Source organism: Rana temporaria, chromosome 5, assembly GCF_905171775.1.
Source record: "Rana temporaria chromosome 5, aRanTem1.1, whole genome shotgun sequence".
NCBI classification, from domain to species: Eukaryota; Metazoa; Chordata; class Amphibia; order Anura; family Ranidae; genus Rana; species Rana temporaria.
The window spans coordinates 302,189,889-302,217,742 of record NC_053493.1 but is presented as its reverse complement, the minus strand read 5'-3'; the positions used below and the strand labels follow the sequence as shown (position 1 = coordinate 302,217,742).

At 48.6% G+C, this 27,854-nt stretch overlaps 1 protein-coding gene across 1 annotated transcript in view; it reads right to left on the bottom strand.

Annotated features, from left to right (window-relative positions):
* CABLES1 (Cdk5 and Abl enzyme substrate 1) overlaps positions 1 to 19,990 on the bottom strand; it is a 123,017-nt gene extending 103,027 nt beyond the window's left edge. Inside the window, exon 1 of the mRNA XM_040354067.1 lies at positions 19,285 to 19,990. Coding sequence (XP_040210001.1) covers positions 19,285 to 19,859 — 575 coding nt within the window. The 5' untranslated portion in view covers positions 19,860 to 19,990. The remainder of the gene's footprint in view (positions 1 to 19,284) is intronic.
* Between the last annotated feature and the right edge of the window lie 7,864 nt (positions 19,991 to 27,854).

Sequence of the window (27,854 nt, the reverse complement as noted above, 5' to 3'; positions counted from 1 at the left end):
ACCTACAGGTAAGCCTAGATTAAGGCTTACCTGTAGGTGCAAGAAATATCTCCTTAACCTACACGGTTAAGGAGAAATTTTCACAAAAACAGGCATCGCTGTCTACGGCACATGCACGCCGTAGACAATGGCGCATGTGCACTGAGCGCTGCCGTTTTTGTGAATGCCATTAACAGGGTTGATGCCGTGTTTTCACGCATTTGCGGGGATCTGCCGATACCACGCGCATGATTAATGTCATTGCCGCTCCGGCCAATCACAGCGCCGGAGTGGCGAAAACTGGAAGAAGATCCAGGGGACATGGCGGCGGCGGTGGACGGAACAGAGGCGGACTTCGATCTCAGGTAAGTGACACATAATGAGCTAGTATGCTGTGCATACTAGCTCATTATGACTTTCTCTTGCAGGTGTATTTAAAAAAAATAAAAAATTAACCGAGGGTTTACTTCCTCTTTAGGTTGTTTTAAGTTGGCACCAAACACTCAATCTTAACACCTCCACTGGTTCCTTATTTCTGCTGCATTTCCAGTCCTCATGTACGCCCCCTATACCCCATCCTTGGCTCTATTGTAACTCCAAAACATCAAGTCTATGGATTGCACAATTGTTTCTTTATTTAGAATTAACAATTGAATTCTTAATTTTCAATTATAAAAAAAAAATGTAGTCATAACCATGATAACAGCCAGCCAAGGAGAGCCCTCTTTGTTGTGAAAGTCAATACATTCATTTTTTTGGTTAGCATCCAGGGTTCTAACCTCATCAATGCATACCCTTGCTTAATGGTTAAATTACACACAGACGAGCTCTACTTTGGTTCCTTGGGATTTATCAACATTTTCAATCTGGGGGTTTGAGGTCTCATTCATTTAGAATATAAACAGCACTACAAAGCACATAAGATCTGTAGCCTAGACTCTAATAGACGATAATATATCAAACACAGTGGCCCAGATTCAAAAAGCAATTGCGCCTGCGTAACCATAGTTACGCAGCGCAATTGCTTACTTGCCCCGGCGTAACGAGTTCTCCCGATTCAGAGAGCTCGTTACGCCGACTACAGCCTAAGATATGCGTGGCATAAGGCTCTTATGCCCTCATATCTTAGGCTGCATTCTTACATTGGCCGCTAGGTGGCGTTCCCGTTGTGGTCAGCGTATAGTATGCAAATTGCATACTAACGCCGATTCACAACGTTACGCGAGCCCTGCGTACGCAGTTTACGTTGTTTGCGTACGTCGGGTTTCGCGTAAGGCTGCACATGCTAAAAGCAGGGGCAGCCAATGCTAAAGTATACCCGTCGTTCCCGCGTCGCGAAATTAGAAATTTACGTCGTTTGCGTAAGTGAATCGTGAATGCCGCTGGACGCCATTCACGTTCCCTTTGAAGCAAATGACGTCCTTGCGACGTCATTTACCGCAATGCACGTCGGGAAAGTTTCCCGACGGAGCATGCGCCCTACGCTCGGCGCGGGAACACGCCTAATTTAAATGATTCCCGCCCCCTACGTGATCATTTAAATTGCGCGCGCTTACGTCGGGCATTTTGCCGGAGCGCCCGTGCAATTTACGGAGCTACTGCTCCGTGAATTGCGGGTAGCGCAGAAAATTTGCAGGGGCGCAGGGAAAAAACGGTGCCATGCGCCTACGTAAAAAAAGCGCAAGGCTGCCTGAATCTACCCCAGTGACATTAACACCAACACATGCTAGGGTAGCCAAAACATAGTGCATGGAAGTGCTGTCCAGTAACTGCATTAAATAATCTGTTAGCGGCCACTACTTCCCTCAAAAGCATTGATTGCATAAAAGAAAGGGGGATGGCGTGCACGTGAGGACGTGGCGCGCTTGTGGGTGGGGGGAATGAGGAGCGATGGGATTGCTCGAGGGGAATGACGGACCGCACCATCTGAAGGGAGGAGACGGCTGACGGACGCCCCTACGCTGCACGCTACACGCCGACAACCGCGCTGCACAGTGGAGGACCCGCACGGATACCAACGTATGGTGGCGGAGGTCCAGAGCCTAGCTCCCAATATCGCAGGCTACGCTGTGCGGACGGGGGAGACTCGGGAAAACTCGGTGAACACCCGGTGAGTAGCGAGGACAGGAGAGCGGCGGAGAGGAGGCGGGACGCGCGGCGGGAGGACCGAATTCCGATAGACGAGCAGCACACCAATGCACAGACAACAGCATGCTACAAACCGTGGAACCAGCAGTGGGAAATCACCCACACAGACAGGAAGCACGGAGGTAAGGCAGGGGAAACTCCTGAAGGAGGATTGGAAAGGACTGCTAACCTGATAAAGGGCTGGAACAGGTCTGTTACGCATTATTTATTATTCCCCTATATGTGTTGGATAAAATAGAAACCTAAATGAAGTCCTAAGGTACGTGGACTTACTGCCACTGAAAAATATAATACTACTATTACTCGTCTTTGTTTACTGTAAAACTGAAGGGGGACTGCACTTGGATATTGACCCTACAAAGCCTATAAAGTCTATAAAGCCAGAGATATACCATGTGAGAATTAAATGAAAAAAGAACTTTGGCTACAAAGTATAAACCCTTAAAGGACCTCAAAACGGTGCTTCCAAACAGATACCTGGGCCTATAAGTTCTGTGCTATGTGCGCTGAACAATATACGTGGAACAGAGGCGAGAGGTGAGAAGATCCGGAGTGCGGTTTGGGAATAGAAAAAAAAAAAAAGGGGGGAGTAAAAGGTGACCATTAACTAAATAATAATAAGTATCTAAAAAGCAGAACATCCCTCCCTCCCCCTGACGTATAATACAGACAGTGCATTAAAAGCGGCCTCTTTGTGTGCATCCATAGGATGGGCCTGCGGTGCTGAGGATTTAGGGGTGGAACGTAGGCCCCTAGGATTGTTGATACGGGTCAAGTGGAGCTATATTGGTAGGATATGACCTAAGCAATTCAAAAGCATGGACATTGGAATTAATATTGTGAGCTAACAATGACAATGACGAGTGAATGATAACCAGTTGAGCGGAGGGGGGGAGAAACGGACCCACCTACACTCGTTACAAAATAATTTAAATAGCTCAAACTGACACATATGCACATGATATAAAATCCTCACTGCAGCATATTGGGTGAATGACGGACCCCCTCACTGCTTACGATTTTTTCTTACCTCACTGAGGAGTCCAATTACCTGGAGACCTCCCTTGCTCCCTCGTACTACGAAAAGGGGCTACGGCTACGCTCACCCTGAAAGTACTTTCTGGACCTAATTAACCAGATAATCAGACTACTTGAAGGTCTGAATCTCTGAATACCTGCACTGGTTTGAAGGAGAGGGGAGTGGGGGATAGAGAGGGGGAAGAAAACGGTGAGGAAAGCCAGAGCTCAAGGATCCTCTCTTTTTCCTCTTCTCTCCCTTTTTCCCTCCTTTTTTTTTTTTTTTCTTTTTTTTTTTTTTTTTTTTTTTTTTTCTCCCTCTCCCCCCTACAAACCCCGGTAACAAATATCTAGAAGGGGATTTTCTTTTTCCTCTCTTTTCTAGTCCTGGATGCACATATATATTTGGTTTAGCGGTATATGGATAAACTGATATATGCGGCATAAACTATCAGAAACCCTGAAAACCGAGAAAATACGGGTAGGATAGAAGCCAGGGGAGGGGTGGAGGGGGGAAGGACAGAGTTAAAGGAGTAAATAACAAATCCCTATAAAATAAACACCTAGCCTAACCCATTTTTGGCACTTCATACTGGGGTACTCCCTGACACTGGATTCTCTATTAACCCACTGGAAATAGGAGGCCAAGCTGGGGAAGAGAATTAGAAGGAAGGAGACTAAGATGAGCAGAATGACGAGTAGATCAACAAGGGGGGGACCCCCAACTACTCCAAGCAATACAACAGCAACAAGTTCAATAAGACCATTCGTGACCAGAGGGGAAAGTCCGCGCGTCCCTGAGGCCCAGGGGGCAATAAAGCAACAACAAGCGAACAAGGTCAAAAAAGCTGAAAATAAGAAAACCCAGAGTGATATCTCCAGAGAAGCATCCATAGAATCAAGAGAGGAGGGGCCTACAGGATGCAGACTGGAAAGTAGCAGGATGGATGAACGAAGCGCAGACACTCAGTCCCCCTCAAAAGGAGAAATGGCAGAGATGCTGTTAAGGCTGGAAAACGTGATAAAGGGGGAAATACAGAATTTACGGACAGATTTTGTTCACATGCTCTCTAGAATCGAAACAGCAGAAGAACAAATAGAGAAACAGGAACAGGAATCAAACGCACTAAAAGCCCAGATGGATCAGATTCAATTACAACAGAGGCATATCCTCTACAAATTGGAGGATCAGGAAAATAGAAGCCGGAGACAAAACTTAAGGATAAGATTTATACCAGAGAAGAGGGACGAGGACCTCAGGCTAATAGCGCAGAGGATATTTAATCCAACACTGGAAAGAACAATAGACAACCCAATTGGAATTGAAAGGATCCATCGAGTGGGAAATCCGAAAAGAGCGACCCCCGAGCGAACAAGAGAGACGTCATAATAAGGTTCAGATTCTATGAAGATAAAGAAGCAATTTGGAAGAAGCTGAGGGGACAACCCCCGATAGTGTTTGAAGGGACGGAACTGCAGATATTTACGGATGTGGCCCCAGAAACTCTGGCAAGGAGATGGTTGTTAAAACCGCTCTTAAAACAGATGACAGATTTGAACATTAAATATAACTGGGGGTTCCCTGCTTGCCTAATTGGAACAAAGGAAGGGAGATCTGCGACACTAAGATTCCCCGAGGACTTAAGGGAATTTTGTAGGAAATTGGATATCCAGGTCCCTGACCTACTAGGCTGGGGATAGGGGGAGGGGCGGGGACGGGAGAGAGAGGGGGAGGAACGGAAATCCCCCCCCTCTCCTCCCTTCCTTGTTTTCCCTAGTTGCCCTTTTTTGTTTTTTGTGTCTTCTTTTCTGTCTTTTCCCCTTTATTCTCTTTTGGCCTTTGCTTGGGCTTTTCTCTGACTTCAGGATGGGGCTCTGTCCCCTCCCCCCCCCTTCCGGATGGAAAACCGGGAGGGGGGGGAGGCAATCTCAGACCCCCACCCAGAGCAATCTGGACCAAGACATGGAAGATGGTTCAGAGGCCTTTAATAGGCCAAATAGGGGGGGAGGGAGGGGGGAGGGGATGGGAAGGAGGGAGGGATGGGTTGGAGGGGATGGGCCGGAGGGAGGGAGGGGGGAGGGGGGAAGGGGGGGGAGGGATGGAGGGGGGGGGGAGATGCCCTGTCTCACCTGGACAATTAGATGTGAGCATGAACCATAGAAAGGAAAAATGTAGATCTAGATCGAGGATTAAAAAACAAAAAAACGAGGATGCCAGTAATTAAATGCCTATCATACAATGTTAAGGGACTAAATAGCCCATACAAGAGACATAAGGTGTTGAAGGAACTAAAATATTATAAGGCAGATATCGCATTCCTACAAGAGACCCATCTGACAATAGGATCAAACGTTAGGATGCACTCGCCAGATTTTCCCACTTGGTATTATGGAGATACCATCTCCAAGAGGGCTAGAGGGGTCGCAATTGGGGTAGCTAAGGGTACAAGGTTTGTGCTTACAGATAGACTAACTGACCCAGAAGGGAGATTCCTCTTTTTGAGAGGAAAACTTGAGGAGGAAGACTATACCCTTGTAAACGTATATGCACCTAACATTTCCCCAATGAAATACATTGTGGGAATTTTGGGGAAATTAAAAGATTTCAGTAGGGGAAAGATAATACTAGGAGGAGACCTAAACTTCTGTATGGATCCAAAAGTGGATAAATCACACCGGACATTAGAAACTCAGGACACACAATTAAGAAAGGCTAAAGCTAGCTTATACAGAAGTCAGCTAGTAGATACATGGAGGATTTTCAATCCTAGTCAACGTGATTATACTTTTTACTCCCAGGTGCATGGTAGCTACTCTCGGATCGACCACATCTTCATTGATCATAGAATGCTGGAGGGTGTGGTCGAGACGAGAATAGAGCCCATGACGATCTCTGACCACGCGCCCATTAGTATTTCTATAAAAATCTCGGGCAATCAAAGGCCCTACCAAAGCTGGAGATTAAATGAGGAACTACTGATTGAGGAGAGAAGCGTAACAAGGGTCAAAAAAGAACTAGAAGAATATTTTAAGATCAATGAAACGGAGGAAATCTCGGCAGCTACCCTATGGGACGCCCATAAGGCAGTAATAAGAGGGGTCCTGATCTCCGAAGGAGCAAGGAGAAAAAAGGAGGCGATCAGCAAAAAAGTTAAATTAATGGACGAGATTTTCAGCCTAGAACAAACACACAAAAAAGATAGTAAGCAACGAGATGTATACCTAACCCTTGTTAACAAACGAAATAAACTTAAAGATCTCATGGATCAGGATACAAGAAAAGAATTCAACTTAATAGCAGGGGAAAGGTATAGGTGGGGAAATAAAACAAGCAAACATCTGGCTCGGTTGGTGAAAAAAAAAAAATCAAGGAATTACATTGACAAAATCAAAAATGATAAAGGAGAGGTTGCCCATACAACAAAAGAAATCGCCGAAACATTTAGACTATACTATGAAAAATTATACTCAGTTGAACAAAAAATTTGGCAGATAGGAGAGAAAGAAAATAAGATCACAACCTTCTTAAAAGAAGCAAGACTCCCAAAAATTAGTCAATTCGACGCAGAGGGGATGGACAGGCCAATCACGGAGATTGAAATTAAGTTAGCATTAACAAACTCAGCCTCAGGTAAAAGCCCAGGCCCAGATGGCTTTACAGTAATGTACTACAAAAAATGTAAAGAGATACTACTACCAAGGTTATGTAAGTACTTCAACGACCTTGGGAAGGGGTACAAATTAAGTAAGGAGGCCTCAGAAGCGATTATCACTGTCATCCCGAAGGAAGGCAAAGACCTGAAAGGATGCTCGGGGTACCGGCCAATATCCTTGCTAAACACGGATATAAAACTGTTCGCAAAGATTTTGGCCGGGAGAGTTAAACAGGAAATGAATAAATTGGTGCATCCAGACCAGACGGGGTTCATCCAGGGGCGAGAGGGGAGAGACAATGGCGTCAGAACACTTTTGATTATTAGGAAAATGAGGACAATGGGGTCCCCAGGTCTACTCATGTCAATAGACGCAGAAAAAGCGTTCGACAGGGTTGACTGGGGACTCATGCTCTCTACTTTAAAGGAAATGGGGTTTGGCCGGGGGATGATGAATTGGGTGGCTGCCCTATATCAGTCCCCTATGGCCAAAATTAAAATAAACGGCAGCTTCTCGCAAACATTCCAAATGAAAAATGGAACACGGCAGGGGTGTCCATTGTCACCACTGCTGTTTGTGTTGTCAATGGAACCCCTGCTAGCCAAGATTCGTAATAGCCAAAAAATAAAAGGGATCAAAATAGGGGAGGAGGAACATAAACTTGCAGCGTTTGCAGACGACGTCCTCTTCTATTTAACTGAACCCAAAACATCAATTCCAAACCTATTAAGCCTTTGCTATGAATATGGAGAAATCTCAAATTTTAAATTAAATATTACCAAAACGAAGATCATGAGCATAAATGTTAGTAAGATAGAAGAAAAATCCCTGAAAAAAAAACATCGTTTCGACTGGGTCAGTGAACTTAAATACCTTGGGATTATGTTAGCCAAATCAATTAAAAAAATGTACGAGATAAATTTTATCCCATCGCTAAACGAAATCAAGAAAGAGACAAAAAGGGTGGAAAATAGAGCAATATCATGGATAGGACGAATCAATTATTGCAAAATGGTCATCATGCCAAAGGTCCTATATAAATTCCAGATGATCCCCATAGCCCTCCCGAGAACTCTACTCTCAGCCCTTAATAAATTAATTATGAACTTTATATGGAAGAACAAGAAACACAGGATATCTTCTCAAACATTAATGCAACCAAAAAAAAAGGGAGGACTCGCCGTTCCGGATGTTAAGAGATACTACGATGCGGTTATTTTGACAAGGGTGGTGGAGTGGGCCAGACTCAATAAAGAAAAAAGATGGGTAAGTTTAGAAAATGAATTATCACAGGCTAGGCTAGATAAGATAATTTGGAACCCCCCCAAATTTAGGACACTGGATATAAACCTACACGAGATAACAAAAAAGGCACTGAAAACATGGGATATAGTATATAAAAAAATTGAGAAAGAATATAACTCACCTCTCATAGCACTGAAAAACAACGATTTTTTTGCACCGGGTAAGACACAAGTGGGGGGGCATTGGATTAAAAAAGATACGGCACAATTAAGAGACATAATGAGTGAGGGTCACATTAGAACACTGCAGGAGTTAAATCTTAATAAAAATTTAATGGAAATCAATGAGTGGAGGTATCAGCAGCTTAATCATTTTATCCAAGGTCTCCCACACCCGTTGAGGTCAGGAGACCAGCTGTCAGACTTGGAAAAAATCTGTACCACGGAAAGATCCAAAGGTATTGTTTCAAAACTCTATAGGATCTTAATGAAGATGGAGGAGCCGGGTATACCCCCATTCATTGAAAAATGGGAAAGGGAATTGGGCACAAAGCGGGATAGGACTACAATAGAGAGAATGTTGATTCTGACCCACTCCTCCGCGGTGGATAGCCGCACGGCGGAAATGTGCTTTAAATGCTTTGCCGGTTGGTATATGACACCGGATAAATTAAAACAATTTAAAGAGGGGCAGACAGGGAACTGCTGGAGGGGGTGTAGCACACTAGGAAATATGGCACACCTTTGGTGGGGATGCCCTAAGATAAAAGAGTACTGGGAAAAAATATTGGGATGCGTTGAGGAGATCACAAAGGAAAAGATAAAGATGGACCCATGGGTTGTTTTATTTCATGGGGGAGAAGAAGGTATTAAAAGGTACAGGGAATCACTGATACCGCACCTCCTGAACGCCGCCAAGAGATTAATCCCTAGAAGGTGGCAAGATCCAGACCCCCCTCTGATTTGGGAATGGATCGACGCAGTCGAAGAAACATACAAAAATGGAAGAACTGAAAGAGGGTTTAGAGGGCAATAACATTTTATTAAGCACAAAATGGGAAAACTGGAGGATCTTCAAGAAAACTTGGAGCTACGCAGAAAAGCTAAGGGAAGAATTTTAAACGCTCTCCTAGAAGAATATTAGAAAGATCTACAGGTCTGAAGAAATTGTCCAAGGTGAGACAGGGGAGGGGGGGGGGAGGGGTAGAGGTAAGGGGGGGTAAAAATTTGAAATGGTCAACCTTTTGGTATTTTTATTTGCTCTTTCGCAAGAGGAGGTATATATGGGTTTTATATGGGTTTATTGTATATGCGCATGTTATAATAGCATATGTAAAAAAAAAAAAAAAAAAAAAAAAAAAAAAAATCACAACAAAAAGGAAACAAATAAATAAATAAATAATATATTAATTAAAAAAAAAAAAAAAAAAAAAAAAAAAGAGAAACCCTTATAAAGAAAAGCGACACTAATGATGCAAAACCAAAATAGAGATGCAATGGGCTGGTACGTAGAACATGAGCATATACCCGCACTCTATGAGGTAGAGTCTGAAGTGGAATAAAAAAACAAAAAAAAAAAAAAAAAAAAAAGCATTGATTGTCCATGAATGAGCTGATCGTCATTCATTTAGTTCCTGTCACCAAATGTCATGTCATGCGTTCCATGAGAGAGTCAGAAGCAATCAGTCCAGTGTTTAATGGACAATCACTCAATAATTTCATCCGTTTGAGAAGTTTTGAAAGTCTGCATGTTTACAAAAGGCAGAATTTTTTTTTCAAATAAAGTATTTTTTTCCAAAGGAAAAAAAAAAAAAAAACATCTACACAGTATCTCACAAAAGTGCCAAGTCGCCCCCAAAGTCATGCCGCCTGTGTGTGAAGCGGCTCTAAATGTCTGTTTACCAGCAGCAGTGTACATGAGGCCTAATAAGTAGTTCTCACAGCTGGGAAAAAAAAAAAATCCAGGCAGCCTGCCAAGTTTTATTACAACACATATAAACAAAGTATCTCTTCATTCTTTTATTGAAGGAAAGAACTCCAGTGTAAATGAAGGAAGTTTAAGGCTCCATTCACACCTAGGCAGACAAATTCGCGGCGTAAAACGCCGCAAATCGCGGTACAAATAGCAGCGTTTTGTACCGCGATTTGCGGCGACAAAATGCCGGTATTGTCCACCTAGATGTGCCCCAGATTGACCCCCTCTATGGAGATGGTTCCCATCTCCTAGCCCAGGGGTCTCCAAACTTTTGACTTCGAGGGCCACATTGTATATTTTACAGATATTCGCGGGCCGAAAAAAAAAGAAGCCATTTATAAATTACTCCTCAGCTATGGAATAGAGCAGAATTTAAAAAAAAGCTGCCATTAGCAGGGCTGGATGGTGCACCTGTATCCTCTGCCCGCACCTAAATGCCAGAGCCTCGTGCACTAGGGCCAAATATTAAGTGTGCACGAGGCCTTACATCAGTGTTCCCCATCAGAGCCCCCTCCACATCTACATCCCCACCAGAGCCATCACCACATCCCCATCAGAGCCATCACTACATCCACATCCCCACCAGAGCCCCCACCACATCCCCACCAGAGCCATTACTACATCCACATCACTACATCCCCATCAGAGCCATCACTACATCCACATCCCCACCAGAGCCCCCACCACATCCCCACCAGAGCCATTACTACATCCCCATCAGAGCCATCACTACATCCACATCCCCACCAGAGCCCCCACCACATCCCCACCAGAGCCATTACTACATCCACATCACTACATCCCCATCAGAGCCATCACTACATCCACATCCCCACCAGAGCCATCACCACATCCCCACCAGAGCCATTACTACATCCCCATCAGAGCCATCACCACATCCCCACCAGAGCCATCACCACATCCCCACCAGAGCCATTACTACATCCCCATCAGAGCCATCACCACATCCCCATCAGAGCCATCACTACATCCCCATCAGAGCCATCACTACATCCCCATCAGAGCCATCACTACATCCACATCCCCACCAGAGCCATTACTACATCCCCATCAGAGCCATCACCACATCCCCATCAGAGCCATCACCACATCCCCATCAGAGCCTTCACTACATCCCCATCAGAGCCATCACTACATCCACATCCCCACCAGAGCCATCACCACATCCCCACCAGAGCCATTACTACATCCCCATCAGAGCCATCACCACATCCCCATCAGAGCCATCACCACATCCCCATCAGAGCCATCACTACATCCACATCCCCACCAGAGCCCCCACCACATCCCCACCAGAGCCATTACTACATCCCCATCAGAGCCATCACTACATCCACATCCCCACCAGAGCCCCCACCACATCCCCACCAGAGCCATTACTACATCCCCATCAGAGCCATCACTACATCCACATCCCCACCAGAGCCCCCACCACAGCCATTACTACATCCCCATCAGAGCCATCACTACATCCCCATCAGAGCCCCCACCACATCCCCATCAGAGCCATCACTACATCCACATCCCCATCAGAGCCATCACCACATCCACATCCCCACCAGAGCCATCACTACATCCCCATCAGAGCCATCACTACATCCCCATCAGAGCCATCACTACATCCCCATCAGAGCCATCACTACATCCCCATCAGAGCCATCACTACATCCCCATCAGAGCCCCCACCACATCTACATCCCCATCAGAGCCATCACTACATCCCCATCAGAGCCATCACCACATCCACATCCCCACCAGAGCCCCCACCACATCCCCACCAGAGCCATTACTACATCCCCATCAGAGCCATCACTACATCCACATCCCCATCAGAGCCATCACTACATCCCCATCAGAGCCCCCACCACATCCCCATCAGAGCCATCACCACATCTACATCCCCATCAGAGCCATCACTACATCCCCATCAGAGCCCCCACCACATCCACATCCCCATCAGAGCCATCACCACATCCCCATCAGAGCCATCACTACATCCCCATCAGAGCCATCACTACATCCCCATCAGAGCCCCCACCACATCCCCATCAGAGCCCCCACCACATCCCCATCAGAGCCCCCACCACATCCCCATCAGAGCCCCCACCACATCCCCATCAGAGCCATCACTACATCCCCATCAGAGCCATCACTACATCCCCATCAGAGCCATCACTACATCCCCATCAGAGCCACCACTACATCCCCATCAGAGCCCCCACCACATCCCCATCAGAGCCATCACCACATCCCCATCAGAGCCATCACTACATCCCCATCAGAGCCATCACTACATCCCCATCAGAGCCATCACTACATCCCCATCAGAGCCACCACTACATCCCCATCAGAGCCATAACTACATCCCCATCAGAGCCATCACTACATCCCCATCAGAGCCATAACTACATCCCCATCAGAGCCATCACTACATCCCCATCAGAGCCATCACCACATCCCCATCAGAGCCATAACTACATCCCCATCAGAGCCATAACTACATCCCCATCAGAGCCATCACTACATCCCCATCAGAGCCATCACTACATCCCCATCAGAGCCATCACTACATCCCCATCAGAGCCATCACTACATCCCCATCAGAGCCATCACTACATCCCCATCAGAGCCATCACTACATCCCCATCAGAGCCATCACTACATCCCCATCAGAGCCATAACTACATCCCCATCAGAGCCATCACTACATCCCCATCAGAGCCATCACTACATCCCCATCAGAGCCCCCACCACATCCCCATCAGAGCCATCACCACATCCACATCCCCATCAGATCTCCCACCACACACAGTTTTGTCCCCCCTCTATACTTGTGTGCCCCCCCAGCACAGTATTTTCCTCATCACTGTCTGTCTGCAAGTTTCCCCGTATATCAGCGTGTTCTGTGCTGCTTGCCTGCTTCTGAAGAGCCAGCATTAGAGCAGACACGCTGTACTTCCCGGCTGCCGCCCCTTTTACACAGACAAGCTGTTACAGCTAAAATTAACTAACTCTGGTGGAGGAGCTGGGAAGTGCAGCAGGTCTGCGCTGAAATCCCTCAATGCATGTCAGAAGGCAAAGCAAGCCGTCCCTGCAGTGAGTCTGATCACTGAAGCTGCGGGCCGGACAAAACGTCCTAGCGGGCCGGATGTGGCCCGCGGGCCGTAGTTTGGAGACCCCTGTCCTAGCCCATGGGTGCTCAACCTGTGGCTCTCCAGCTGTTGCAGAACTACAATTCCCATGAGGCATTGGAAGCCGCTGACAGTTACAAGCATGACTCTCGAAGGCAGAGGCATGATGGGACTTGTAGTTCCGCAACAGCTGGAGAGCCACAGGTTGAGCACCCATGTGACCTAGCCGAACGCCGAAAGCCGCCTGAAAAAAAGGTCCGGGACCTTTTTTCAGGCGGCAGGTGGCCGGCGTTCGGCGTGGACATGTGAACCATCTCTATAGAGGGACATGTGTTTTCATCCCTCTGGCGGCAGCGGCGTAGCACTACAGGCGTTAAAACTCCTAGATGTGAATGGGGGCTTACCATTTAAAGCGGAGGTTCACCCTAAAACAATTATATACTGTTAAAACCAGCATACTGCTGACATCTACAGTATGCTGGTATTTTTTTTTTTCTCCACGCTACATACCTTCTTATAGTTATTTTCACCCGGCTTCCGGGTTCTCACTGCCCTGGGGAGTAGGCGTTCCTATTAAGATGCGTAGATGATTGACGTGCGGGTAAGGCGCGTCACGCATTCCGAAAATAGACGATCTGGGACTCGGCATTATACGGCGCCTGCGCAGTCAGCTCTACACGGCAGGCGCCGTATAGCGCGGAGTCCTAGTTAGTCTATTTTCGGAACGCGTGACGTGCCTTACCCGCACGTTCAATCATCTACCCCTCTTCATAGGAACGCCTATTTCCCGTGGGAGTGAGAACTCAGAGCCGGATAAAAAGAACTATAAGACGGTAAGTACAGCGACAAATAAATAAATACCAGCATACTGTAGATGTCAGCAGTATGCTGGATCTAATGGTATATAAATGATTTTTAGGGCGAACCTCCGCTTTAAAGACCAAAACTTTTCTGACATTTGTTGCTTACAAGTAAAAATCATTATTTTCTGCTAGAAAATTTATTGGAACACCCAAACATGATATATATTTTTTAGCAGACCCTAGAGAATAAAATTGTGGTTGTTGCAATATTATGTCACACCGTATTTGCGCAGCAATTTTTTAAACACATATTTTTTTTTAAATACACTTTAAAAGGGGTTGTGAAGGTAAAAAAAAAAGTTTTCCTAAATAGCTTCCTTTACCTTTCCTTTGTGAACAGGAAGTGAGGATTTCTCAGAAGAAATAAGGACATTTAAAAGCAAAATGGAAGGATGAGGTAAGTGAAGGAGGACTGCACTAAGGTAAAGGAAGCGATTTAGGGAAAAAAAAAAAAAAATGTTACCTTTACAACCCCTTGTAGAAAGAAAAGAAAGAAAAAGAAAAGAAAAAAAACTATACAGTAAAGTTAGCCCAATTATTTTTGTATAATGTTAAAGAAGATGTTACACCGCGAGAATCTTGAGAGAATTGTGATCTTTATTCTAAGCAAAACAAAAATTGTGATTCTCATTTTAGCCAGAATCGTGCAGCTCTAGTACACCCCTCACATTTTTGCCAGTAGTTTAAACATTAATGGCTGTGTTGAAGTATTTTATGGGGATAGAAAATTGACACCGGAAGGCCTCATTTACACTTGGCGGACTCTGTCGCTACGGAGTCCGCCTGCTCCTGTCGGCTCAGCGGGAGATCAGTCCGCAGAGCCGACGGATGACAAGCTCCTCTCTGCTCACTGAGCGGGGAGGGGCTTGTCAGGCACCGCTGTGTCCTATGGAGCGATCTGATGAAAACGGACAGCATGTCCATTTTTATCAGATCTTACCCGATCCGATCCGCATGGACGGATGGGGACGTGGCCCCCATACGTCTGTTTTTAGCGGGTCGGATGTCAGCGGACATGTCTCAACTGACATCCAACGCTCAATAGCGATGCATGGAGCGGCCGTTCAGGTCCGTGACAGACGGACCCGAACGGCCCTAAGTGTGAATGAGGCCTTATACAAGCTGTACACTCACTACTTTACATTGTTGCAAAGTGTAATTTCTTAATTGTTGTCACATGAAAAGACAGAATAAAATATTTACAAAAATGTAAGGGTGTACTCACTTTTGTGAGATACTGTATATTTATCTCTATAACATGAATTGAAAACAAAAAGTCCCATCTGATTTTACGGCGTGTCTATGAAAAGTGAAAGGCCATGATAAGGAGGAGACTAAATAAAGGAAAAGAGAAAATTTAAGATCAATTGCACTTTTATGCACTACCCCAACACTCCCCTTTGTCCTCCCCATCACCACCCCTATACACCTCAACAGAGCTTAGATCTGATGAACACTGGTTTCGCCCGACACCACTTCTTTTACTATGTCTATTTTATTATAGACAGCACCACTTCTTTTACTATACCCATCTCTGTCTGGAACAGATCGCAACATCAGAAGTATTCAGAGGTGTTTAGGGGAACAGGGGAAGTGCACCTAAAGTGATACTAACGTTTTTCTTTGTTCTAGTTTTGCACAGAGCAGCCCAGATCCTCATCTTCTTGGGTCCCTTGCTGGCACTCTTGGCCCCTTCCTCCTGCCGAATGCCCCCACAGCAAACAGCTTCCTATGGTGGCATCTGAGGTGAGTGCTGCTCTGTGTGTCTTTCAGACATGGAGCGGGAGCTTGGCCCCGCCCCCTCTCTCCTCATTGGCTCACTGAACTTTAAACTGACAGCAGCGGGACCTAGACAGTAGAAACTCCCGTGCAACATCGCTGGATAGAGATGGGGATCGGGTAAGTATTGGGGGGGGGGGGGGGGCTGAGGGGAGCTGTGATCTTACATTACCGCATTAAGATAAAACAACTTCTGACTTTAGAACAACTTTAACCTTTAGCTGAACTCCAGGCACATAGGCTACGCACAGAACAAATGATTTTTTAGCCTGCAATTACATGATCAACTGCTGTAGGGCCCTTTCATATGGGCAGACTGTTCGGGTCCACCTGACAGATGTTCAAACAGACCCGATCGAACCCTCGTCTCCTCTATGGAGCGTCAGGCGTCAACGGACAAGTGCTAAAAGCAGATGGATGGGGATCATTCCTCATCCGTCCGGTGGATTGGATCAGATGGCAGTCGGTGTAAACGGACAAGCGGTCTGTTTACATACAACCACCCATAGAGGAGACCAGGCTCTGTCTGTGTCCACTGTGCATCAGCGGAGCAGACGCCGACCAGCCATCTGCCTGCTCAGTAAGGATCAGTCAGGGCAGATCCGCCCTATAGGCTCACTATGCAAGCCGCTTAGGGCCCCGCAAAGCTGCGGAGGGCCCCCCAAATTACTAGAGGCCCGTCTGGTGAGAAGTCATTTTCGTCCCCTCATCCCACTTCTCAACTCGTTTGCTGCATGGGAGAAGAGGTAAGAAGTCAACACCCCTGCTTCTCACTTTAATGTAAGATGTCATTTTCGACAGCAGAACACCCCCTCCCCCGCTTCTCAACTTTAATGTGACATGTCACTGTCGGCAGCGCCCCCATGTGACATGTCATTTTGCTTAGGGCCCCAGGGAGGTCAGGATCGGCACTGGGATCAGTGCACCTATTCCCTGCTGAGCAAGCAAACATCAACGAAACCCGCTCCATGTGGAAGGGGCCTAAAATGTGTCTGTTTCCACAAAACAGGGAGCCCAAATTGGTTTCTTCATTACAGTTTCCTGTTTGGGGACCAGTCACTGAAGCAGTTTACCTATTCACATGGTGGCTGGTAAGTTTACAGCAGGCAGTGCGGGCATCATTACATCAGCACTGTCTAGGTGGCTGCTTCTGCTAAAAATCTTCCCTGCTGTGTTTCTTTTGTAGCCGCTGGATACTAGACTGAGGGGCCGTCTAACTGTAGCCTCTGTTACTAAGAAAAGTCACATTGATGGCCCCCTTCTGCCCTCTTCACCATTCACTGAATTCATTATATCCAACCGAATGGTTGCATTTTAGCAGAAGCAGCTTTTTTAGGTCATAGGATAGATACAAATACACATAAGTAAAGTGTATGATGTACTATATAATAATAAAAAGTAAAAAGACACACAACTAAAACATCAGCCAGAAAAAAAAAAGCATATATCTAAAAGTACACGCCTACATGAAGAGGACAAACAACAGGGTGTCATGCACATCTTGGTGCTGCAATGACATGAACTAGTCCAAGTCCATTGGCAAGGTCATCTGGAAAAAAGTCAATTAAAAGCAGCGCTCCTGCAATGAATTAATAGACGATTCTTGTGCCTTGGCAGTGATAGTATAGAATGGGATCAGGCAAATTAAATATTTAATGGGCCAAAGTCCAGCATTGTAGCACTTAAAGCGGAGGACCACCCAAATTGTTTTTTTTTTTTTTAAAGCCAGCGGCTACAAATACTGCAACTGCTGACTTTTAAAAAATGGACACGGACACGGGAGTCTATGCCCGGAAGTGGGTGCAAATACCTGTCTTAGAAAGCTTTCTGCACCCCCCTCCCCCTGAAAGGTGCCGATTGTGACACCGGAGGGGGGGGGGGGTGTGTTCCGAAAAGCGGAAGCTCCATTTTTGGGTGGAAGGCCGCTTTAACTAAAATACATGTTTTAATCCGAGTTTCACTTCCTGGTCTGATAAATTACACACAGATCTGTAGGTTCTGCCAGGACTACTCTAGGAAAATCAATGACAGTATAGGCCTATTCATACAACTGTTATTGTGAATGGCACTTCAATGAACCTGTATTACAGGGCACTGCAACATGCAGCAACACACTACCCATGTGCTGCACTAGCAAAAATGCAGCGGGTATGAATTTAGTTCCGCTGTGGTGCATTTAAATGAATGGGCTACCTTACCGCACCAATTAAACACGCTGCAGCAGACCTAACTGGTGTGAATGTCCCCGATTTGTTAGCGATACTTGTTCAAGTATCGGGTCACATCCAATGTCCCTACTTGGTTTTGTGAAGTTATTAAAGAGGTCCTAGTATGAAAATTCAAGGTCTACTTATCTTGCAGTCCCACCATTTAGAAACACCAAGTGAAAGCACTTGCAGAGGAGCCCCTTACCTGGCTGTACAGGAGGAGGAGGAGAAGCCCCTTACCTGGCTGTACAGGAGGAGGAGGAGCCCCTTACCTGGCTGTACAGAAGGAGGAGGAGGAGCCCCTTACCTGGCTGTACAGAAGGAGGAGGAGCCCCTTACCTGGCTGTACAGAAGGAGGAGGAGCCCCTTACCTGGCTGTACAGAAGGAGGAGGAGCCCCTTACCTGGCTGTACAGAAGGAGGAGGAGCCCCTTACCTGGCTGTACAGGAGGTGGAGGAGGAGCCCCTTACCTGGCTGTACAGGAGGAGGAGCCTCCTTACCTGGCTGTACAGGAGGAGGAGCCTCCTTACCTGGCTGTACAGGAGGAGGAGCCTCCTTACCTGGCTGTACAGGAGGAGGAGGAGCCCCTCCTTACCTGCCTCTACAGGAGGAGGAGGAGGAGCCCCTCCTTACCTGCCTCTACAGGAGGAGGAGGAAGAGACCCTTACCTTCCTCTACAGGAGGAGGAGGAGGAGGAGGAGCCCCTTACCTGCCTCTACAGGAGGAGCCCCTTACCTGCCTCTACAGGAGGAGCCCCTTACCTGCCTCTACAGGAGAAGGAGGAGCCCCTTACCTGGTTGTGCAGAAGAGGAGGAGGAGCCCCTTACCTGTCTGTACATAGGAGGAGGAGCCCCTTACCTGTCTATACAGAGGAGGAGCCCCTCCTTACCTGGCTGTACAGAAGAGGAGGAGCCCCTCCTTACCTGGCTGTACAGAAGAGGAGGAGCCCCTCCTTACCTGGCTGTACAGAAGAGGAGGAGCCCCTCCTTACCTGGCTGTACAGAAGAGGAGGAGCCCCTCCTTACCTGGCTGTACAGAAGAGCAGGAGCCCCTCCTTACCTGGCTGTACAGAAGAGGAGGAGTCCCTCCTTACCTGGCTGTACAGAAGAGGAGGAGCCCCTCCTTACCTGGCTGTACAGAAGAGCAGGAGCCCCTCCTTACCTGGCTGTACAGAAGAGGAGGAGCCCCTCCTTACCTGGCTGTACAGAAGAGGAGGAGCCCCTCCTTACCTGGATGTACGGAGGAGGAGGATGATGGACCCCTTACCTGACCCTCTGGCAGTCTATGGCACTGCCCAGCACCCCCTGTATGGGCTCCACACTGGAGAAGCTCTGTCCGGCACACGTCCTGCTGAAGGCGGCGGGGAGGATCCCATAGGTGAAGGAATTCAGGCGGCCCCGGGGACCGGCACCCAGCGGGGTGATCGGGATGACCGGTGACCGTCTCTCATAGACATCCTCCGCTTCTGCCGGCTGCTTGTCCGCTATGTACATCCCGTACTCGTCATCCTCCCGCAGGACCCCGGCTCTGCACCGCGCTGGAGGGGGTTGGGGGGAGGCCCGTACCGATTTACTGAGCTGAGCATGCGGCTGGCGCCCCGGAGTGCCTGGTCCCGTCTCCTCACACTGCGGAGCCTCCACACTCCTCCCGCCCGCACCTGCATTCCCGACCGGAGCGCCGCCGATGTCCTGCAGGGGTCGCCCGTCCAGAGAAATATTGGTAAGGAAGGAGAGTGCAGCCTGTCTCCTGCGAGGGTCCATGAGGCTGGAGGAGGTCTGGCCGGGACAGGACACCATCATCAGACCATTGCCGCTATTCTGACTGCTGGTGGCAGTGGCCATAGTGCCCGGGAAGGGGGTGTCAGGAGGACACGGTGTGTGACCGCTCCATGAGCACACGAGTGCGGCAGGACGAGCGGCGAGCCAGTGCTTGTTATTGCTGGGAGTGGGGCGGGATCACTGATGACATGGGCCTTCCCCCCTCCACTCCACTCTGTCCCTGCAGTATGAGGCGCAACTTCCTCCATTCATACTAACTATACCCCCCTCCACCACTTCTCACCCCCCCCCTCCACTCTGTCCCTGCAGTATGAGGCGCAACTTCCTCCATTCATACTAACTATACCCCCCTCCACCTCACTCCATCACTTCTCACCCCCCCCCCCCCCTCCACTCCACTCTATCCCTGCAGTATGAGGCGCAACTTCCTCCATTCATACTAACTATACCCCCCTCCACCTCACTCCATCACTTCTCATCCCCCACCTACTTCTCCACTCTATCCCTGCAGTATGAGGCGCAACTTCCTCCATTCATACTAACTATACCCCCCTCCACCTCACTCCATCACTTCTCACCCCCCCTCCACCCCACTCTGTCCCTGCAGTATGAGGCGCAACTTCCTCCATTCATACTAACTATACCCCCCTCCACCTCACTCCATCACTTCTCATCCCCCCCTCCACTCCACTCTGTCCCTGCAGTATGAGGCGCAACTTCCTCCATTCATACTAACTATACCCCCCTCCACCTCACTCCATCACTTCTCACCCCCCCCCCCCTCCACTCCACTCTATCCCTGCAGTATGAGGCGCAACTTCCTCCATTCATACTAACTATACCCCCCCTCCACCTCACTCCATCACTTCTCATCCCCCACCTACTTCTCCACTCTATCCCTGCAGTATGAGGCGCAACTTCCTCCATTCATACTAACTATACCCCCCTCCACCTCACTCCATCACTTCTCACCCCCCCTCCACCCCACTCTGTCCCTGCAGTATGAGGCGCAACTTCCTCCATTCATACTAACTATACCCCCCTCCACCTCACTCCATCACTTCTCACCCCCCCTCCACCCCACTCTGTCCCTGCAGTATGAGGCGCAACTTCCTCCATTCATACTAACTATACCCCCCTCCACCTCACTCCATCACTTCTCATCCCCCCCTCCACTCCACTCTATCCCTGCAGTATGAGGCGCAACTTCCTCCATTCATACTAACTATACCCCCCTCCACCTCACTCCATCACTTCTCACCCCCCCTCCACCCCACTCTGTCCCTGCAGTATGAGGCGCAACTTCCTCCATTCATACTAACTATACCCCCCCTCCACCTCACTCCATCACTTCTCATCCCCCCCTCCACTCCACTCTATCCCTGCAGTATGAGGCGCAACTTCCTCCATTCATACTAACTATACCCCCCTCCACCTCACTCCATCACTTCTCCCCCCCCCTCCACTCCACTCTATCCCTGCAGTATGAGGCGCAACTTCCTCCATTCATACTAACTATACCCCCCTCCACCTCACTCCATCACTTCTCACCCCCCACCTACTTCTCCGCTCTATCCCTGCAGTATGAGGCGCAACTTCCTCCATTCATACTAACTATACCCCCCCTCCACCTCACTCCATCACTTCCCCCACCTACTTCTCCGCTCTGTCCCTGCAGTATGAGGCGCAACTTCCTCCATTCATACTAACTATACCCCCCCCTCCACCTCACTCCATCACTTCTCACCCCCCACCTACTTCTCCGCTCTATCCCTGCAGTATGAGGCGCAACTTCCTCCATTCATACTAACTATACCCCCCTCCACCTCACTCCATCACTTCTCACCCCCCACCTACTTCTCCGCTCTGTCCCTGCAGTATGAGGCGCAACTTCCTCCATTCATACTAACTATACCCCCCTCCACCTCACTCCATCACTTCTCACCCCCCACCTACTTCTCCGCTCTATCCCTGCAGTATGAGGCGCAACTTCCTCCATTCATACTAACTATACCCCCCCTCCACCTCACTTCTCATCCCCCACCTACTTCTCCGCTCTATCCCTGCAGTATGAGGCGCAACTTCCTCCATTCATACTAACTATACCCCCCTCCACCTCACTCCATCACTTCTCATCCCCCACCTACTTCTCCGCTCTGTCCCTGCAGTATGAGGCGCAACTTCCTCCATTCATACTAACTATACCCCCACCTCACTCCATCACTTCTCATCCCCCACCTACTTCTCCGCTCTGTCCCTGCAGTATGAGGCGCAACTTCCTCCATTCATACTAACTATACCCCCCCCCCACCTCACTCCATCACTTCTCATCCCCCACCTACTTCTCCGCTCTGTCCCTGCAGTATGAGGCGCAACTTCCTCCATTCATACTAACTATACCCCCCCTCCACCTCACTCCACCACTTCTCATCCCCCACCTACTTCTCCGCTCTGTCCCTGCAGTATGAGGCGCAACTTCCTCCATTCATACTAACTATACCCCCCCCCTCTACCTCACTCCATCACTTCCCCCACCTACTTCTCCGCTCTGTCCCTGCAGTATGAGGCGCAACTTCCTCCATTCATACTAACTATACCCCCCCCCCCCCCTCCATCACTTCTCATCCCCCCACCTACTTCTCCGCTCTGTCCCTGCAGTATGAGGCGCAACTTCCTCCATTCATACTAACTATACCCCCCCCCCCCCTCCATCACTTCTCATCCCCCACCTACTTCTCCGCTCTATCCCTGCAGTATGAGGCGCAACTTCCTCCATTCATACTAACTATACCCCCCTCCACCTCACTCCATCACTTCTCATCCCCCACCTACTTCTCCGCTCTGTCCCTGCAGTATGAGGCGCAACTTCCTCCATTCATACTAACTATACCCCCCTCCACCTCACTCCATCACTTCTCATCCCCCCACCTACTTCTCCGCTCTGTCCCTGCAGTATGAGGCGCAACTTCCTCCATTCATACTAACTATACCCCCCCCTCCACCTCACTCCATCACTTCTCACCCCCCACCTACTTCTCCGCTCTATCCCTGCAGTATGAGGCGCAACTTCCTCCATTCATACTAACTATACCCCCCCTCCACCTCACTTCTCATCCCCCACCTACTTCTCCGCTCTATCCCTGCAGTATGAGGCGCAACTTCCTCGATTCATACTAACTATACCCCCCCTCCACCTCACTCCATCACTTCTCATCCCCCACCTACTTCTCCGCTCTGTCCCTGCAGTATGAGGCGCAACTTCCTCCATTCATACTAACTATACCCCCCCCACCTCACTCCATCACTTCTCATCCCCCACCTACTTCTCCGCTCTGTCCCTGCAGTATGAGGCGCAACTTCCTCCATTCATACTAACTATACCCCCCCTCCACCTCACTCCACCACTTCTCATCCCCCACCTACTTCTCCGCTCTGTCCCTGCAGTATGAGGCGCAACTTCCTCCATTCATACTAACTATACCCCCCCCCCCTCTACCTCACTCCATCACTTCCCCCACCTACTTCTCCACTCTGTCCCTGCAGTATGAGGCGCAACTTCCTCCATTCATACTAACTATACCCCCCTCCACCTCACTCCATCACTTCTCACCCCCCACCTACTTCTCCGCTCTATCCCTGCAGTATGAGGCGCAACTTCCTCCATTCATACTAACTAAACCCCCCCCCTTCCATCACTTCTCATCCCCCCACCTACTTCTCCGCTCTATCCCTGCAGTATGAGGCGCAACTTCCTCCATTCATACTAACTATACCCCCCCCCCCCCTCCATCACTTCTCATCCCCCCACCTACTTCTCCGCTCTGTCCCTGCAGTATGAGGCGCAACTTCCTCCATTCATACTAACTATACCCCCCCCCCCCCTCCATCACTTCTCATCCCCCACCTACTTCTCCGCTCTATCCCTGCAGTATGAGGCGCAACTTCCTCCATTCATACTAACTATACCCCCCTCCACCTCACTCCATCACTTCTCATCCCCCCACCTACTTCTCCGCTCTGTCCCTGCAGTATGAGGCGCAACTTCCTCCATTCATACTAACTATACCCCCCCCCCTCCACCTCACTCCATCACTTCTCATGCCCCACCTACTTCTCCACTCTGTCCCTGCAGTATGAGGCGCAACTTCCTCCATTCATACTAACTATACCCCCCCTCCACCTCACTCCATCACTTCTCATCCCCCACCTACTTCTCCGCTCTGTCCCTGCAGTATGAGGCGCAACTTCCTCCATTCATACTAACTATACCCCCCCTCCAACTCACTTCTCATCCCCCCACCTACTTCTCCGCTCTGTCCCTGCAGTATGAGGCGCAACTTCCTCCATTCATACTAACTATACCCCCCCTCCACCACTTCTCATCCCCCACCTACTTCTCCGCTCTGTCCCTGCAGTATGAGGCGCAACTTCCTCCATTCATACTAACTATACCCCCCCTCCACCTCACTCCATCACTTCTCATCCCCCCACCTACTTCTCCGCTCTGTCCCTGCAGTATGAGGCGCAACTTCCTCCATTCATACTAACTATACCCCCCTCCCCTCCACCTCACTCCATCACTTCTCATGCCCCACCTACTTCTCCACTCTGTCCCTGCAGTATGAGGCGCAACTTCCTCCATTCATACTAACTATACCCCCCCTCCACCTCACTCCATCACTTCTCATCCCCCACCTACTTCTCCGCTCTGTCCCTGCAGTATGAGGCGCAACTTCCTCCATTCATACTAACTACAGGGAGTGCAGAATTATTAGGCAAATGAGTATTTTGACCACATCATCCTCTTTATACATGTTGTCTTACTCCAAGCTGTATAGGCTTGAAAGCCTACTACCAATTAAGCATATTAGGTGATGTGCATCTCTGTAATGAGAAGGGGTGTGGTCTAATGACATCAACACCCTATATCAGGTGTGCATAATTATTAGGCAACTTCCTTTCCTTTGGCAAAATGGGTCAAAAGAAGGACTTGACAGGCTCAGAAAAGTCAAAAATAGTGAGATATCTTGCAGAGGGATGCAGCACTCTTAAAATTGCAAAGCTTCTGAAGCGTGATCATCGAACAATCAAGCGTTTCATTCAAAATAGTCAACAGGGTCGCAAGAAGCGTGTGGAAAAACCAAGGCGCAAAATAACTGCCCATGAACTGAGAAAAGTCAAGCGTGCAGCTGCCAAGATGCCACTTGCCACCAGTTTGGCCATATTTCAGAGCTGCAACATCACTGGAGTGCCCAAAAGCACAAGGTGTGCAATACTCAGAGACATGGCCAAGGTAAGAAAGGCTGAAAGACGACCACCACTGACAAGACACACAAGCTGAAACGTCAAGACTGGGCCAAGAAATATCTCAAGAGTGATTTTTCTAAGGTTTTATGGACTGATGAAATGAGAGTGAGTCTTGATGGGCCCGTGGCTGGATTGGTAAAGGGCAGAGAGCTCCAGTCCGACTCAGACGCCAGCAAGGTGGAGGTGGAGTACTGGTTTGGGCTGGTATCATCAAAGATGAGCTTGTGGGGCCTTTTCGGGTTGAGGATGGAGTCAAGCTCAACTCCCAGTCCTACTGCCAGTTTCTGGAAGACACCTTCTTCAAGCAGTGGTACAGGAAGAAGTCTGCATCCTTCAAGAAAAACATGATTTTCATGCAGGACAATGCTCCATCACACGCGTCCAAGTATTCCACAGCGTGGCTGGCAAGAAAGGGTATAAAAGAAGAAAAACTAATGACATGGCCTCCTTGTTCACCTGATCTGAACCCCATTGAGAACCTGTGGTCCATCATCAAATGTGAGATTTACAAGGAGGGAAAACAGTACACCTCTCTGAACAGTGTCTGGGAGGCTGTGGTTGCTGCTGCACGCAATGTTGATGGTGAACAGATCAAAACACTGACAGAATCCATGGATGGCAGGCTTTTGAGTGTCCTTGCAAAGAAAGGTGGCTATATTGGTCACTGATTTGTTTTTGTTTTGTTTTTGAATGTCAGAAATGTATATTTGTGAATGTTGAGATGTTATATTGGTTTCACTGGTAAAAATAAATAATTGAAATGGGTATATATTTATTTTTTGTTAAGTTGCCTAATAATTATGCACAGTAATAGTCACCTGCACACACAGATATCACCCTAAAATAGCTAAAACTAAAAACAAACTAAAAACTACTTCCAAAAATATTCAGCTTTGATATTAATGAGTTTTTTGGGTTCATTGAGAACATGGTTGTTGTTCAATAATAAAATTAATCCTCAAAAATACAACTTGCCTAATAATTCTGCACTCCCTGTATACCCCCCCTCCAACTCACTTCTCATCCCCCACCTACTTCTCCGCTCTATCCCTGCAGTATGAGGCGCAACCTCCTCCATTCATACTAACTATACCCCCCCTCCACCACTTCTCATCCCCCACCTACTTCTCCGCTCTGTCCCTGCAGTATGAGGCGCAACTTCCTCCATTCATACTAACTATACCCCCCCTCCACCTCACTCCATCACTTCTCATCCCCCACCTACTTCTCCGCTCTGTCCCTGCAGTATGAGGCGCAACTTCCTCCATTCATACTAACTATACCCCCCTCCCCTCCACCTCACTCCATCACTTCTCATCCCCCACCTACTTCTCCACTCTGTCCCTGCAGTATGAGGCGCAACTTCCTCCATTCATACTAACTATACCCCCCCTCCACCTCACTCCATCACTTCTCATCCCCCACCTACTTCTCTGCTCTGTCCCTGCAGTATGAGGCGCAACTTCCTCCATTCATACTAACTATACCCCCCCTCCACCTCACTCCATCACTTCTCATCCCCCACCTACTTCTCCGCTCTGTCCCTGCAGTATGAGGCGCAACTTCCTCCATTCATACTAACTATACCCCCCCTCCACCTCACTCCATCACTTCTCATCCCCCACCTACTTCTCCGCTCTATCCCTGCAGTATGAGGCGCAACTTCCTCCATTCATACTAACTATACCCCCCTCCACCTCACTCCATCACTTCTCATCCCCCGCCTCACTCCATCACTTCTCATCCCCCACCTACTTCTCCGCTCTGTCCCTGCAGTATGAGGCGCAACTTCCTCCATTCATACTAACTATACCCCCCTCCACCTCACTCCATCACTTCTCACCCCCCCCCCCCCTCCACTCCACTCTATCCCTGCAGTATGAGGCGCAACTTCCTCCATTCATACTAACTATACCCCCCCTCCACCTCACTCCATCACTTCTCATCCCCCACCTACTTCTCCACTCTATCCCTGCAGTATGAGGCGCAACTTCCTCCATTCATACTAACTATACCCCCCTCCACCTCACTCCATCACTTCTCACCCCCCCTCCACCCCACTCTGTCCCTGCAGTATGAGGCGCAACTTCCTCCATTCATACTAACTATACCCCCCCTCCACCTCACTCCATCACTTCTCATCCCCCCCTCCACTCCACTCTATCCCTGCAGTATGAGGCGCAACTTCCTCCATTCATACTAACTATACCCCCCTCCACCTCACTCCATCACTTCTCATCCCCCCCTCCACTCCACTCTATCCCTGCAGTATGAGGCGCAACTTCCTCCATTCATACTAACTATACCCCCCTCCACCTCACTCCATCACTTCTCACCCCCCACCTACTTCTCCGCTCTATCCCTGCAGTATGAGGCGCAACTTCCTCCATTCATACTAACTATACCCCCCCTCCACCTCACTCCATCACTTCCCCCACCTACTTCTCCGCTCTGTCCCTGCAGTATGAGGCGCAACTTCCTCCATTCATACTAACTATACCCCCCCCTCCACCTCACTCCATCACTTCTCACCCCCCACCTACTTCTCCGCTCTATCCCTGCAGTATGAGGCGCAACTTCCTCCATTCATACTAACTATACCCCCCTCCACCTCACTCCATCACTTCTCACCCCCCACCTACTTCTCCGCTCTGTCCCTGCAGTATGAGGCGCAACTTCCTCCATTCATACTAACTATACCCCCCTCCACCTCACTCCATCACTTCTCACCCCCCACCTACTTCTCCGCTC